The 15,944-nt window shown below is 41.5% G+C and overlaps 1 protein-coding gene across 2 annotated transcripts in view; it reads right to left on the bottom strand.

Moving 5' to 3' along the window:
• The window catches only part of LOC110516540 (septin-9), a 153,462-nt gene extending 149,446 nt beyond the window's left edge, over positions 1 to 4,016 (bottom strand). Inside the window, exon 1 of one of the 2 annotated variants that reach the window (XM_036941638.2) lies at positions 3,570 to 4,016. In XM_036941638.2, coding sequence (XP_036797533.1) covers positions 3,570 to 3,591 — 22 coding nt within the window. In that variant the 5' untranslated portion in view covers positions 3,592 to 4,016. The remainder of the gene's footprint in view (positions 1 to 3,569) is intronic. The other variant, XM_090197184.1, reaches the window with a different exon arrangement.
• Between the last annotated feature and the right edge of the window lie 11,928 nt (positions 4,017 to 15,944).

Raw genomic sequence — 15,944 nt, 5'->3', positions numbered from 1 at the left:
CAATCTGTTAGCCAATCATCATCACCTATAGACCAGATATTAAGTAATCTGATGAGGCCTGTATATTGTATACCACATTACATTTACATTAGTCATGTTATTCATTTAGCAGACACTCTTGTCTAGAGTGACTTACAGTTAGTACGTTCATGTTAAATAGTTAGTTGGGCCGACCATGTATCACAATCACAGTAAGTACATGGAGAAGATGACATGTACACATCCGTCCATTGGCGAAACAAATAAATAGTGTTGTAGGACATAACCCTTGTTGTAGGACATAACCCTTGTCTTGCTGCAGGGCAGTGGAGATGAAGCAGTGTTGTAGGACATAACCCTTGTCTTGCTGCAGGGCAGTGGAGATGAAGCAGTGTTGTAGGACATAACCCTTGTCTTGCTGCAGGGCAGTAGAGATGAAGCAGTGTTGTAGGACATAACCCTTGTCTTGCTGCAGGGCAGTGGAGATGAAGCAGTGTTGTAGGACATAACCCTTGTCTTGCTGCAGGGCAGTGGAGATGAAGCAGTGTTGCAGGACATAACCCTTGTCTTGCTGCAGGGCAGTGGAGATGAAGCAGTGTTGTAGGACATAACCCTTGTCTTGCTGCAGGGCAGTGGAGATGAAGCAGTGTTGTAGGACATAACCCTTGTCTTGCTGCAGGGCAGTGGAGATGAAGCAGTGTTGTAGGACATAACCCTTGTCTTGCTGCAGGGCAGTGGAGATGAAGCAGTGTTGTAGGACATAACCCTAGTCTTGCTGCAGGGCAGTGGAGATGAAGCCGTGGTGAGAGGTCCATCAACCTGTCAATCAACTGTATTTGCAACCAAACTGTCAAGAGACAACATTGTCTCAAATGGAAACACACTCTACCACATCAATGTATTATTCATCTCTAATCTACATACAATGATACATAGAGACCATACTGCAAGTAAACATCATATTCTTCTTGAGGTTTTCATTAGGTATCTTTGGCCATTGTGTGACCTCCAGACCTTGAAAAGCACCTCTCATTATACCAACAGATTAGAGGTCAGGTGAGTTCACTAATGACTATTGTTGGTACTTTGCCATTCTAGACAAAGTTTTCAAACATCTTGTGAATTATTTGACAGCAAGAATACAGTCAGACTTAACTATTGTCAATAGTCAGACATTGTTTAGTCAAAGACTAACAGAAATTGCCACGCCTGGCTTCATGTGAGGCTCTTTGAAAGGGGAAATTCACAACAAGGGTAACTTGATGATCAACTACCTTTAAGTAATAAGCACCTCGGGGTTTGTGGTATTTGGCCAATATACCACGGCTAAGGGCTGTATCCAGGCACTCCACGTTGTGTCGTGCAAAGAATAGCCCTTAGCTGTGGTATATTGGCCATAATATACCACAAACCCCGAGGTGCCTGATTGCTGTTATAAACGGGTTACCAACATAATTACAGCAGTACAAATACAGTGCCTTGCGAAAGTATTCGGCCCCCTTGAACTTTGCGACCTTTTGCCACATTTCAGGCTTCAAACATAAACATATAAAACTGTATTTGTTTGTGAAAAATCAACAACAAGTGGGACACAATCATGAAGTGGAACGACATTCATTGGATATTTCAAACTTTTTTAACAAATCAAAAACTGAAAAATTGGGCGTGCAAAATTATTCAGCCCCTTTACTTTCAGTGCAGCAAACTCTCTCCAGAAGTTCAGTGAGGATCTCTGAATGATCCAATGTTGACCTAAATGACTAATGATGATAAATACAATCCACCTGTGTGTAATCAAGTCTCCGTATAAATGCACCTGCACTGTGATAGTCTCAGAGGTCCGTCAAAAGCGCAGAGAGCATCATGAAGAACAAGGAACACACCAGGCAGGTCCGAGATACTGTTGTGAAGAAGTTTAAAGCCGGATTTGGATACAAAAAGATTTCCCAAGCTTTAAACATCCCAAGGAGCACTGTGCAAGCGATAATATTGAAATGGAAGGAGTATCAGACCACTGCAAATCTACCAAGACCTGGCCGTCCCTCTAAACTTTCAGCTCATACAAGGAGAAGACTGATCAGAGATGCAGCCAAGAGGCCCATGATCACTCTGGATGAACTGCAGAGATCTACAGCTGAGGTGGGAGACTCTGTCCATAGGACAACAATCAGTCGTATATTGCACAAATCTGGCCTTTATGGAAGAGTGGCAAGAAGAAAGCCATTTCTTAAAGATATCCATAAAAAAGTGTTGTTTAAAGTTTGCCACAAGCCACCTGGGAGACACACCAAACATGTGGAAGAATGTGCTCTGGTCAGATGAAACCAAAATTTTACTTTTTGGCAACAATGCAAAACGTTATGTTTGGCGTAAAAGCAACACAGCTGAACACACCATCCCCACTGTCAAACATGGTGGTGGCAGCATCATGGTTTGGGCCTGCTTTTCTTCAGCAGGGACAGGGACGATGGTTAAAATTGATGGGAAGATGGATGGAGCCAAATACAGGACCATTCTGGAAGAAAACCTGATGGAGTCTGCAAAAGACCTGAGACTGGGACGGAGATTTGTCTTCCAACAAGACAATGATCCAAATCATAAAGCAAAATCTACAATGGAATGGTTCAAAAATAAACATATCCAGGTGTTAGAATGGCCAAGTCAAAATCCAGACCTGAATCCAATCGAGAATCTGTGGAAAGAACTGAAAACTGCTGTTCACAAATGCTCTCCATCCAACCTCACTGAGCTCGAGCTGTTTTGCAAGGAGGAATGGGAAAAAATGTCAGTCTCTCGATGTGCAAAACTGATAGAGACATACCCCAAGCGACTTACAGCTGTAATCGCAGCAAAAGGTGGCGCTACAAAGTATTAACTTAAGGGGGCTGAATAATTTTGCACGCCCAATATTTCAGTTTTTGATTTGTTAAAAAAGTTTGAAATATCCAATAAATGTCGTTCCACTTCATGATTGTGTCCCACTTGTTGTTGATTCTTCACAAAAAATTACAGTTTTATATCTTTATGTTTGAAGCCTGAAATGTGGCAAAAGGTCGCAAAGTTCAAGGGGGCCGAATACTTTCGCAAGGCACTGTACATTTCTGTCATACCGATTGAATTTCAGGGCTCGAATCACCCAGTTTATAATATCTAATAACTCATCACAATCAACAGAACAGCAAGATGTGTTGAAACAGTATATCACTCAATAGTTAGACGATGAAGGTGGGATGGTGGGATACTGTGAAGTGGTTGGAGCTTAGTGACTCAGTCAGGGACAATGGTGGCAATCATAACTGACCTTTAGAGTACAGGAAAATAAATAATTATCTTGTGTCCATGTGCATGTATCTCTCTGGGGCACGTTCACTTTCACTCAACACAGATAACCTACGCGCCCGCGCGCTTACACGTAACCTAAAGTTACATATTTACAAGTAACCTAAAGTTACATAATTGAAGCTGATACTGTGCACATATAGATGGACAACTGTAAAATAACAATGTAAAGTATTATAATAACATTACAGCAAAGTAATAACAACAACAGGAGTATCCATAATAAATATCCTATCAAATGGTACACCTACCTGAATATCCTGATTTCTTCATGATGATCCTTCGTACAGAAACGACTTGCTTTAAGCCTCGATATGAGTTGTTATTTTAGCCAGGCAATGTCTCAGACGTGTTCGATGTCCGTGGCAATCAGATCCTCATTTACAACCGTAGTTTCACAGGTATCTCGGTGCGCGCTCTTCTCCCTATTCCTCCCAATCCTGGAACGTTAAGCTTTCCGAACACACCTGGCTGCGGGGAAAATCACGGGAACCGCTACTTCGTGGACTTGAAGTAAATTAGTGAATTATTTAATTTATCAGGATCGAACGCGAACGCTGAGGGAGTTAACCTCAGGGCCAGGCTATCTCTAGATACGTAGAATGGATACAAGCACACCTGCGCTACCAACGCACGCCCAATCTGAAGGCGGGACTTGGAGCAATATACTGTACACAGTAATCAGAGGAAGTTATGTCAAAGTTCACGGTGATGACACTGTGGGCTAACCCATTGAGAAAATATACATTTAGAAATCACAGCATGTCAACAAACAATTGCTTATGGCAGTAGGGTGGATCATTGCTTACTTTAAAATGAGAATCCACATCCGTGTTTGATTGTAAATAGGCTACAGTTGTAATATCCTTTTCATGTACAGTATCACTTTAGTATGAAAAGACTTCGGCAAAGACGTTTTGCTAAAGTCAAAATTCTAGTGCTTATGCTACAACAGATGTGTGAAAAGACCCAATTAACAGGTGATTACTGAAGGATGCAGCCAGTAGCTCATTCAACTGCGGGAATCCTGTTATGTCAATCATATCAAAGTGTACAACTGTCAGTGTCCTTCAAACATGCAAATAAGACTTGATGAAAATGATTATCCTCGACCTCGTACAATGTGCTGATATTCTGATCTGAGGAGACCTCTTGTGGACGTTTCTTGAAGGACAAACATCCTGTTTACTTATTCTAAAACCTAGGTGAATAGAAGCAAGTATGTCAAAAAATACATGTAAAAATAAGAAGCAAGTATGTAAAAAAAAAAATATTAAATGTAAAAATAAGAAGCAAGTATGTGTAGCTGCTGTCCAATATGTCGACCTTCGTATAGGTTACTGGGTGTGTCGAAAGGAGTGGGTGTATGTGCCTGCTGACCTGGCTGAGGTGCTTCCCACTGGGCAGCTCTATCACGATGTCGCCGGCGGTAGCTAACATTGCGACCAGTGCACCAGTGTTGTGTCAAGGTGCCTGCTGACCTGAGGTGTATCCCTCTGGGCAGCTCTATCACGATGTCGCCGGCGGTAGCTAACATTGCGACCAGTGCACCAGTGTTGTGTCAAGGTGCCTGCTGACCTGAGGTGTTTCCCTCTGGGCAGCTCTATCACGATGTCGCCGGCGGTAGCTAACATTGCGACCAGTGCACCAGTGTTGTGTCAAGGTGCCTGCTGACCTGAGGTGTTTCCCTCTGGGCAACTCTATCACGATGTTGCCGGCGGTAGCTAACATTGCGACCAGTGCACCAGTGTTGTGTCAAGGTGCCTGCTGACCTGAGGTGTTTCCCTCTGGGCAACTCTATCACGATGTCGCCGGCGGTAGCTAACATTGCGACTAGTGCACCAGTGTTGTGTCAAGGTGCCTGCTGACCTGAGGTGTTTCCCTCTGGGCAACTCTATCACGATGTCGCCGGCGGTAGCTAACATTGCGACTAGTGCACCAGTGTTGTGTCAAGGTGCCTGCTGACCTGAGGTGTTTCCCTCTGGGCAGCTGTATCACCCCTACAAGCTCTCACAGGCTCATGTCGGAATTAGACGTTCATCCATGTTTCTCAAACGTCAACTTTTGAAGTTGTTCAAAACACCATATTTAGTTTCAGGTTAAGTTTAGACAACTCACTAAAGGCTTCAGTCATACAAAAGTTATACTTAAATTCGAACTGGTTCTCTAGCAGATTAGTAAGAGTGTCTCACCTCATGTTCAAGAATGGCCTTTTTGCCTTTATTCAGATTACAACCTCTCAATTTCAGGTATTTGAAAAATAAATAAACTCCAAAATATGGTTATTTTTAAAACAAGCCATACAAGGTTGGTTGCAATTTCACTTTAATCCATCAGGAAAAAACTGAACAAATATTACAACAAATATTATGGTTAAACTCAAATATACTAATTGATCATTTTAAAAATATACAGTACCAGTCAAAAGTTTGGACACACCTACTCATTCAAGGGTTTTTCATTATTTTTACTATTTTCTACATTGTAGAATAATAGTGAAGACATCAAACTATGAAATAACACATACGGAATCATGTAGTAACCAAAACAGTCTTAAAAAAATATATAAATATAAATACAAATATCAAAATATATTTTATATTTGAGGTTCTTCAAAGTAGCCACTCTTTGCCTTGATGACAGCTTTGCACACACTTGGCATTCTCTCAAACAGCTTCATGAGGTAGTCACCTGAAATGCATTTCAATTAACAGGTGTGCCTTGTTAAAAGTTAATTTGTGGAATTTATTTCCTCCTTAATGCGTTTGAGCCAATCAGTTGTGTTGTAACAAGGTAGGGGTGGTATGCAGATTATAGCCCTATTTGGTAAAAGACCAAGTCCATATTATGGCAAGAACAGCTCAAATAAGCAAAGAGAAACGACAGTCCATCATTACTTTACGACATGAAGGTCAGTCAATACGGAACATTTCAAGAACTTTCACATTTTCTTCAAGTGCAGTCGCAAAAACCATCAAGCACTATGATGAAACTGTCTCTCATAAGGATCACCACAGGAAAGGAAGATCCAGAGTTACCTCTGCTACAGAGGATAAGTTCATTAGAGTTACCAGCCTTAGATTGCAGCCCAAATAAATGTTTTACAGAATTCAAGTAACAGACACAACTCAACATCAACCGTTCAGCGGAGACAGTGTGAATCAGGCCTTCATGGTCGAATTGCTGCAAAGAAACCACTACTAAAGGACAGAAATACGAATAAGAGAATAAGATACTTGCTTGGGCCAAGAAACAATGGACATTAGACCGGTGGAAATCTGTCCTTTGGTCTGATGAGTCCAAATTTGAGATTTTTGGTTCGAACCTCCGTGTCTGTGAGAGGTGATTTAGGTTAGTGATTTATTTAGAATTCGAGGCACACTTAACCAGCATGGCTACCACATCATTCTGAAGCGATACGTCATCCCATCTGGTTTGCGCTTAGGGGGACTATAATTTGTTTTCATTGGTCAATGACCCAACACACCTCCAGGCTGTGTAAGGGCTATTTGACCAAGGAGAGTGATGGAGTGCTGCATCAGATGACCTGGCCTCCACAATAACCCGACCTCAACCCAATTGAGATAGTTTGGGATGAGTTGGAGCACAGAGTGAAGGAAAAGCACCCAACAAGTGCTCAGCATATGTAGGTACTCCTTCAAGACTTTTGGAAAATAATTCCAGGTGAAGCTGGTTGAGAGAATGCCAAGCGTGTGGAAAGCTGTCATCAAGGCAAAGGGTGTTTACTTTGAAGAATCTCAAATCTAAAATATATTTTGACTTTTTTGGTTACACTTTTTTGGTTACTACATTATTCCATGTGTGTTATTTCATAGTTTTGATGTCTTCACTATTCTACAATGTAGAAAATAGTACAAATAAAGAAAAACACTTGAATGAGTAGGTGTGTCCAAACTTTTGACTGGTACTTTATATATACAACCTATTCGCAATATTAACGCTGATCTACCCCCTAAAATACATTTAAAAGAACACAATAAAAGTTTAGACATGAACTCCGAATTTTTTAAGTTAGCGTTAAGTTTAGGCATTAACTCAAAATGGTTAAGGTAAGGGTTAAGTTTAGGCATTAATTCTGAATTCTTAAGGTTAGGCATTAACTCAAAATGGTTAAGGTAAGGGTTAAGTTTAGGCATTAATTCTGAATTCTTTATGTTAGGCATTAACTCAAAATGGTTAAGGTAAGGGTTAAGTTTAGGCATTAATTCTGAATTCTTAAGGTTAGGCATTAACTCAAAATGGTTAAGGTAAGGATTAAGTTTAGGCTTTAACTCTGAAATCTTAAGGTTAGGCATTAACTCAAAATGGTTAAGGTAAGGGTTAAGGTTTGGGATAGGCTTAAAACCAAAATATCAAAAACAACTTTTGTCACTGGATTCGAACATGCAACCTTTAGCATTAGATTCAGATGCTTCCACAACACCCTAGCAAAAACAGAACCTACTTGAAGGTAACAGTACTCATAATTGCCCCTAGTGGCTGGTATAAACGTCGTCTGGGGACGCTAGAGTATGTGGGCGGAGTTGAGCGTTCTGAAATCCCGCTCATCACTCAATGTCCTTTACAACCGCTCCACTAAAAAACACTCATCGCTCAAAGAATAAAAAACACCGCTCCAAATTCGCTCCATTCATTAAAATCACAACCACCATCTATTTTTTCGTGTGACTACCTGGGCCTACCATTTGTTTTTTTAGTATTGAAACCAAACCATATGATTTGAATGGAAAGTATTTTAATAAACAACTGTAAAACGTCACTATAAGAAGCGCTCATCATTTAAATTAGGCTGCATGTTGAACTGTATTTTAAGACAGTTAAATGCTCTACTAACAAAAAAGCTGTTAGAATTGTAAGTATGTCCCTTACGGTCCTTGTGTAATTGTAATGTGATATTGTACCCCCTAGCTCGATTGTCTATTGTTTGTAATCTATGTATGTTTGTGTTCCCTCATGTGCTTTATGTATTGATTTGAAATTAATTTAAAAAATAATAATACAAAATATTAGGCTGCATGTCATATCAACAGCATGTACAGTAAACACTAAATAGGTCCAAATCCAGACAGGGAACGAACATGAATTATTTGGGCTATATTATTTCAAATATGTCAAGGCTATAGCCTATAAATAAACAAATGTGAAGCAAGTGCCAGACAGTGACATTAAGCACTCAGGATTTAAACAACATGTATTTGTATTAAATCATTATAGTCTACAAATTGCACACATAACTTACTAAGAACCAAATACAAAATAAACGAAATATGCCTTATTACGCTCCATCTACAGTGCCTTTGAATTCGTTTTTAGAAACATGAGTTTGCCAGTCTGTGGCTTCAGGTTCATGCGATGGTGCCTTGAGAGCAGGCCAGCGGCGGAGAATACACTCTCTGCGCTTGTAGAGTCAATGGGGATGCTAAACACCTTTCGGGACACTTTTTTTTAATAGCGCCCTTGTGTAGACATAGCCCCACCCAGATCCGTTCCACGCATCGAATGGGGTTGGAGTCAAGAGAAAACAAACAAGTTCTACCAAATATAACAATGTGCATTTCCTAAATACTAGAATAAAGTGCGTACATAAAACGTATTAAACACGTCTGTAAAACCACATCGACCTACCAAGCAAGTTTTCATAAATCCTTGGGTACAGCACAAGAAAAACGTCACCGAGTCATCTGAAAAGGGGGCATAATTCATGTTCACATTTATAACATAACATGCATGGGCATTTCATCATTAAAACCTCTTGGGAATAATGTCTGGAGTGTGAAAATCCAAAAACATTCTCTTATGCTCAGAGTATTATTTATATAACCTCTCCTGTCTGATATCTTCACTTTCTCAATGCCACAAAATCTAAATGTAGAGATGTCATGTTTTAGGTCATTATAATATACTGCGACTGGATAATCCTCGTCCTTTCTCCTGATTGAACTTTTATGTGCACACATTCTGTTTGAGAGAACGAGAGGCTTAAACGTAATAATGTCATTTATTTGGTAACCGTTTTCCTTTATGTGGGTGGCAGAAATATTCACACTTCATCATATTATTGCACTGTGCGCCACCTCTGCATTTATAGCTACCGTTCGATAGGGGGCGTAAAAAAGCCTTGTTTTCTTTTGTGGCTGGCAGTTGGCACGGGCCAATTTATCGCGTACATTGCAACCTCTCCTACATACAATAAGTGGTGGATTCTTAAATTCAGCTGGCAGAGCTGGTTCCGATGATAAAACATTATAGTGTTTCTTGACAGCATCTTCCAATTTTCGCAAGTTCAACGTATATGTGGTGGTGAACATTACAGTGTTCTTTAACTCTAGTGGGTCTTTTTTGTAGCAGTTCATTTTGTGTTTCCCCCAATGCCATATCAAGAGCTTCATCCACACATTGTGGAGAGTAGCCTGTTAGAAACCTATTGCGTATCTTTGCTGCTTTTTCTAGATAGTCCTCTGTGGAGTGGCATATACTGCGCAGTCTGAATAACTGGCTTCTTGGAAGTCCTCTTTTTAATGGCTCAGGGTGGAAGCTGTCCCCCTTTAACAGAGTACTTATGTCAGTTTATTTTCTGTACAGAGTTGTAAACAGGGTTCCATTTGATTTCTCAATCCACATATTGAGGTAATGAACATGTTTAATGTCATATTCAACAGTGAATTTGAGAATGGGGCCAATGTCATTGAGTAATGCCATAAATGTCACATCTGCTCCTGCCACGCCCTCTACTGCTCATCCTGTGTCTCCTTGACCTGTCACCATTCCCCCAGTGCTCTTTCCCACTCTCTCTCTCTGTGTGTGTGTGATGGTGTGGGCGGAGACAGGTGTGCTGGAGTCAGAGCAGATCCCCACCAGTTGCAACCTGTTCCATAATCAAGACCTCTACAAATACTCAGCCCTGCCACTTCCACGCTGCCAGATCGTAATCTCTGCTCAGTCAGTCTACAGTTCTAGCCGTTTGTTACTGTTTAGATCCTGTTATGCCTGTTTTCCTTGCCTGACTCTGTTTTCCTCTCCGCTACAGTTCTGCCCGCTCTGACTCTAGTAACACGTCTCATCATCCTGCTACTCTGTTCTGGAGTTCCCACTCAACTACTCCCTTGGATTCCTCTCTCGGCCTGCTTACCCAGTCCCAACCCCTGTTGCTCCAGCCTCAGCCTCCACAACGGGTTTCCTGCAACCCGCCCGAGCTTCCCCTGACCTGCACTCCATCTTCCCCCTGTGTTTCAATAAATACCTTGGTTACTTCATCCCAGTCTCCCCACCTGAGTCTGCTCTTGGGTTCCCCTGTTCCATTCCGGGTAACAAAGTCTGACAGATCTTCTCCCATTCCTCCCCATATGCAAAACTTTGTCAATACCCCTTCAGGATTTTATATTTTTTTTTATTTTGTTTTCATTGTTAACAAAACGTTCTTCAAAAAGACCCACATAAAGGTTAACATAGTTTGGAGCGAAAGTGGAGCCAATCGATGTTCCATTCGCTTGGAGGTAGTATTCATCATCAAACCTGAAATATATGTCAAAACATATTCAGTCAGCTCTAGAATAAAGTTTGTCGGTGGATATTCGTTAGTATCTCTGTCTCTCAAATAGTGAGCTCGGGCTGTCAGCCCCCATATGGGGAAATGCTGGTATATAGATTCTCAACATCTAATGTGACCAAAATGCAGTTTTATGTTAATCCTGTTATTGGTGAGATCTTGTTTATGAAGTTTTGTATCTTTCACTTATGATGGTAATGCTTGCGCATGAGATTTAATAAGAGTCTACGAAGGTCGAAAATGGCTCTAGCATTTAGCCTATTCTTGCAACCACTGGTCTGCCTGGATAATTGCCTTGTTTTAGGTTTGTGTAATTTCGACAAAATGTACAGGCATGTACAGGCATGCACATATGGCACATTTACAGCAAAGATTTTCATATTCAGGTTTTGAGATAAGGTTATTTAATAGGGCTCCAGATTAGAGTGTATATCCCTTTGGAACACCTGTGTGGGATCAACAATCCATTTTCTATAGAAACGTTCATTACTGAGTTGTCTCTGAATCTCTTTGTATTTTTCCATAGTCTAAAATGACCACAGCACCACAGCCCTTGTCTACAGGTTTGATAACCAAAGATTAGTCTTTCATTAGTTCGTTAAGTGCCTGTTCTTCTGGTCTTGTGAGGTTTTTCTGAACGTGGTTTGTTTTTCTCCTATATGCTGACATGGCTTCTTGTCCGACTAATCTACAATAGGTAATAATCGAGTTGTTAACTATAGGACAGAATTTGTTATTGGGCTTAAAACGGGTACCAGGTCTTTGTTGGGTTTCTAGACCCGAAACAGTCTTCTGAGAAAACGTGCTTAAGTTTAAGGCCGTGAGGCCGATATATAAAGGTTATTAAAGAACAGCGATACCATCAAGAGCGGTGTGCGGGTTTCTTATTTTTTCTCATTTTATTCAACCGTTACCATGCACCTGCAAAAAAGATAGCTCAGATGTGCCATGCCTTTTGAATTTTATAGAAAATAGAACAAAAATGGACAGAACCTTTAAGAGATCAGATTTTTTTTGTTTGTAAATGTTTGTAAATGCTTTGCTACAATGACACACTTAGCTCGCTACCAACCTCGTTCCTTTCTGTTAGCATGTGCACGTATTAAGTACACCATCATGCTTTAGGGATACCTGTCTTTTCAGATTCCACAATGATTCTTTAGTTGTGGACACTACATCACTGCACTCCCTCTCTGGCTATTGGTCCTCATCTTTGTAAGTCACCTTTATTTTTCACCTGTGTGTTTTATCAGTTTCTTTGTGAAAAATGTAGCATAGTAGATGAGTCGCTAAAGCAAGGAGCTATAGCAGCACACAAGTAGACTACAGATGCATGCTGGTCCGGGCCCTGAGCTGGTGAAGTGAGCGCTACTGGAGTGAAATTGGAGCAGCGAGAAGCAGCCGATGCTCCAGCCTTTGGGAAAGTTGCTCCACGCTCTAGTCAAATTGGGCACGCTCAGCTCCTCGCTCCAGCTCAGCTCCTCGCTCCAGCTCTGCTCCTCACTCCAGCTCTGCTCCTCACTCCAGCTCTGCTCCTCACTCCAGCTCTGCTCCTCACTCCAGCTCTGCTCCTCACTCCAGCTCAGCTCCTCGCTCCAGCTCAGCTCCCGAAGTCCTCAGACATAGATGGATGTTGAATACTGACTTGTATCAGGGGAGACCTGCCTGCACAGCCATGATCAGTACTTTCAATACAAAACAATCAGTTACAAACTTAACTGATGATCCTATCAATTCTTTCTTATCTATGTTTTGAAATGACTGTATGTAGGTTACTGCATCTAGTATGAAATGTAGGCTGTTATGACCACATCCTCTCAGTCAGATGCAGCACCATGTATACTGATTCAAAATATAAACGCAACATGCACACATTTCAAAGATGTTTCTGAGTTACACTTCATATAAGTAAATCAGTCAATTTAAATAAATAAATAATGCCCTAATCTATGGATTTCACATGACTGGGCAGAGGTGCAGCCATGAGTGGGCATGGGAGAGCATAGGCCCACCCACTGGGGAGCCAGGCACAGCCAATCAGAATGAGTTTTTCCCCACAAAAGGGCTTTACTACAGACAGATATACTCCTTTTTTATTTCAGGTCATGAAAAACAGGACCAACACTTTACATGTTGCGTTTATATTTTTGTTCAGTATACAGTAGTTCAGCTCAGCCTTCCCCCTTTCAGTGTCAGACTGACACATCAACTGACTAGTGTTGTCAGCCAAGCTATTCATTCTGTATGTGCCAGTTCAATGTGGACCCCAAGAGAGCCAATGGACAGGAGAAAGGAGAAAAACATTACATAATGGCCATGTTGAGACCCAGACCAGATATCGGAAGGAATCATTGAAGGTCATCTTGACACATTGGAGGACAACTACAGTGTAATAATAATGTAGAGTACTTTACATTGAGGAATCTTTGGGACTTTTCTTCCATCAGTCCAGGGTTAAGGTTCTATGAGACATCACAAGAAAGTAGGTGAAATGTTGTGGGTGCTGCAGCCTCGTTGAAACAACGTTTCCACGATGAGCTGTGACAATGTCTCGACAAAGCACGTTCTTATTTCACAGTATCTCGCACACCCGTGTTTTGTCCTCCTGAGAAAGTCTTCTGGGTCGTTCCATATGATTTCAATCCCTTTCTGTCTGCACCCCTTTGAACACAACGTTTTGGCCATGGTGGAAGTGGTCAGAATGGGACAGTTTGGACCTGAATGCCAAAACATTCATGATAGAGGTGCTCAAAGTAGACCCATTTTTTTACAGTTTGACAAGCCTGTTCGTAAGCTTTCAAATGATGTCAAACTCAACCGTTCAGTGATGAAGACATGGATGTCTCATGGTAGGGTGTGGGAATGCAAAATGGGTCAACTTTTAATGTTTTGGCATTCAGGTCCAAAAAGTCCCTTTCTGAGCCCTTACTCTATGGGCAAACATGGAAAGTTGTGTTCAAATGAAAGGAGTGCAGGCAGAAAGTGATTGAAGTCATATGGAACTTCTTTTGAATTGACGTACAGGCCCATACTTCAGAATCAGCAATGTTACAGCTAAACAGGAAATGACTGGCTGTGAGTGTAACACATAACATAAAGTATGTTTGTTTTTTCAGAAATTGAAGTATGTGAAAATGTCCTGAGAAATATGATGGATTGAAATCACTGTAAACATCAGCAGGGACTGAGTGAAAACTACTTGGCCAGTTTGTGGTGAAGGTTATGACTATTGACCTTTAATCAAGCTAGTCAACATCATGGTCGTGTGGGTAAGTAAGCGTAACCCATGTTGTATTCCTGTAAACGGGGGTCTTGACTTCCTCTCTGCTTGCAGTTTCGACCACCCGCTGCACCAACTCACGTGCACAAAGACAGGAAGTCTCGTCTCTATGCCATCTCAATGCGCACACAAACACACACATATCACTAGCATCACACAAAGACACACACACACACCACTACCATCACACAAAGACACACACACATACCACTACCATCACACAAAGACACACACACACACACACACACACACATACCACCACACAAACACACACACACACACACATACCACTACCATCACACAAAGACACACACACACACACAAACACACCCATACCACTACCATCACACAAAGACACACACACACATACCACCACACAAACACACACACAAACACACACATACCACTACCATCACACAAAGACACACACACACACACATACACACACACAAACACACCCATACCACTACCATCACACAAAGGCACACACACACACACACACACACAAACACAACACTACCATCACACAAAGACACACACACCTCTGTACATACACTGTACCCTTGCTGCACTATATACAAATACCCGGGTCCACAGCGGGAGAAGAAAGTCACAGCTTTAACCAAACTTTCACCACACGTAAGTGATGTGCGCAATGAAAACAACATGCACCTCCACTGTGGTCTGGTGTTGTGCATGCTTTAGTGACAAACAGTGTGACATTTAGGCCCTTGCCTTTTTACTCATGGAAAGACTGCCTTGCAAGGCTTTAGATATAACGAATCTCTAGATGTAACGATTCTGAACCTTTTTGCCTCAGAGACTGAGCAAGCAATGGCTCCTCTCCCCATCCAAAAATGCTTTGATTAACACAAACTAGGTCAAACTTAATTTGTGTCAGCCAACCATCTGAGGGACCAGTCACTAACATCTCAGGGAACAGTGGTGGTCCACAGACCAGGGGTTGAGGACCACTGCTCTATTGGAAACCCTGAACACAGCTATTAAGTTGTTGTAGAATGACACTCCACTGGAAAATGATTCTGCATCAACACACATTAGTATAATCGGAATGCAGTATAACACTTGTGTAAATGAGTCAGTAGGTGGACTTATTAACTGATAGTCCTTCAGGCTTTCAGAATACTGTTTTTTTAAGGAGAGTGTGTTTCCACTCCTTTTCATATTTGTGTGATTTAATGAGAGAGACAGGAGTAAATGGAAGGGGAACACAGTAGACCTGTGATTGGATCCCAGCTAGTTAGTGGGCCATACAGTAAGTGCTGTAAGGTGACAGCAGGTGATTTAATGAGAGAGACAGGAGTAAATGGAAGGGGAACACAGTAGACCTGTGATTGGATCCCAGCTAGTTAGTGGGCCATACAGTAAGTGCTGTAAGGTGACAGCAGGTGATTTAATGAGAGAGACAGGAGTAAATGAAAGGGGAACACAGTAGACCTGTGATTGGATCCCAGCTAGTTAGTGGGCCATACAGTAAGTGCTGTAAGGTGACAGCAGGTGATTTAATGAGAGAGACAGGAGTAAATGGAAGGGGAACACAGTAGACCTGTGATTGGATCCCAGCTAGTTAGTGGGCCATACAGTAAGTGCTGTAAGGTGACAGCAGGACCGACCAACCCCAGCCTGTCCAGCAAATATAAAAAATACACTAGTTTTCCTTTAGAGAGACGAGCCCTGCTGATGTGGGTTCTTCAAATAAAAACATCACAAAACTGTTGTGAAAAACATGAGATGGCACAATGACCACAGAAACGGAAC

This window comes from Oncorhynchus mykiss, chromosome 13 (assembly GCF_057628025.1).
Source record: "Oncorhynchus mykiss isolate SJ-2025 chromosome 13, ASM5762802v1, whole genome shotgun sequence".
NCBI classification, from domain to species: Eukaryota; Metazoa; Chordata; class Actinopteri; order Salmoniformes; family Salmonidae; genus Oncorhynchus; species Oncorhynchus mykiss.
This window is presented reverse-complemented; position numbering and strand designations above follow the sequence as displayed.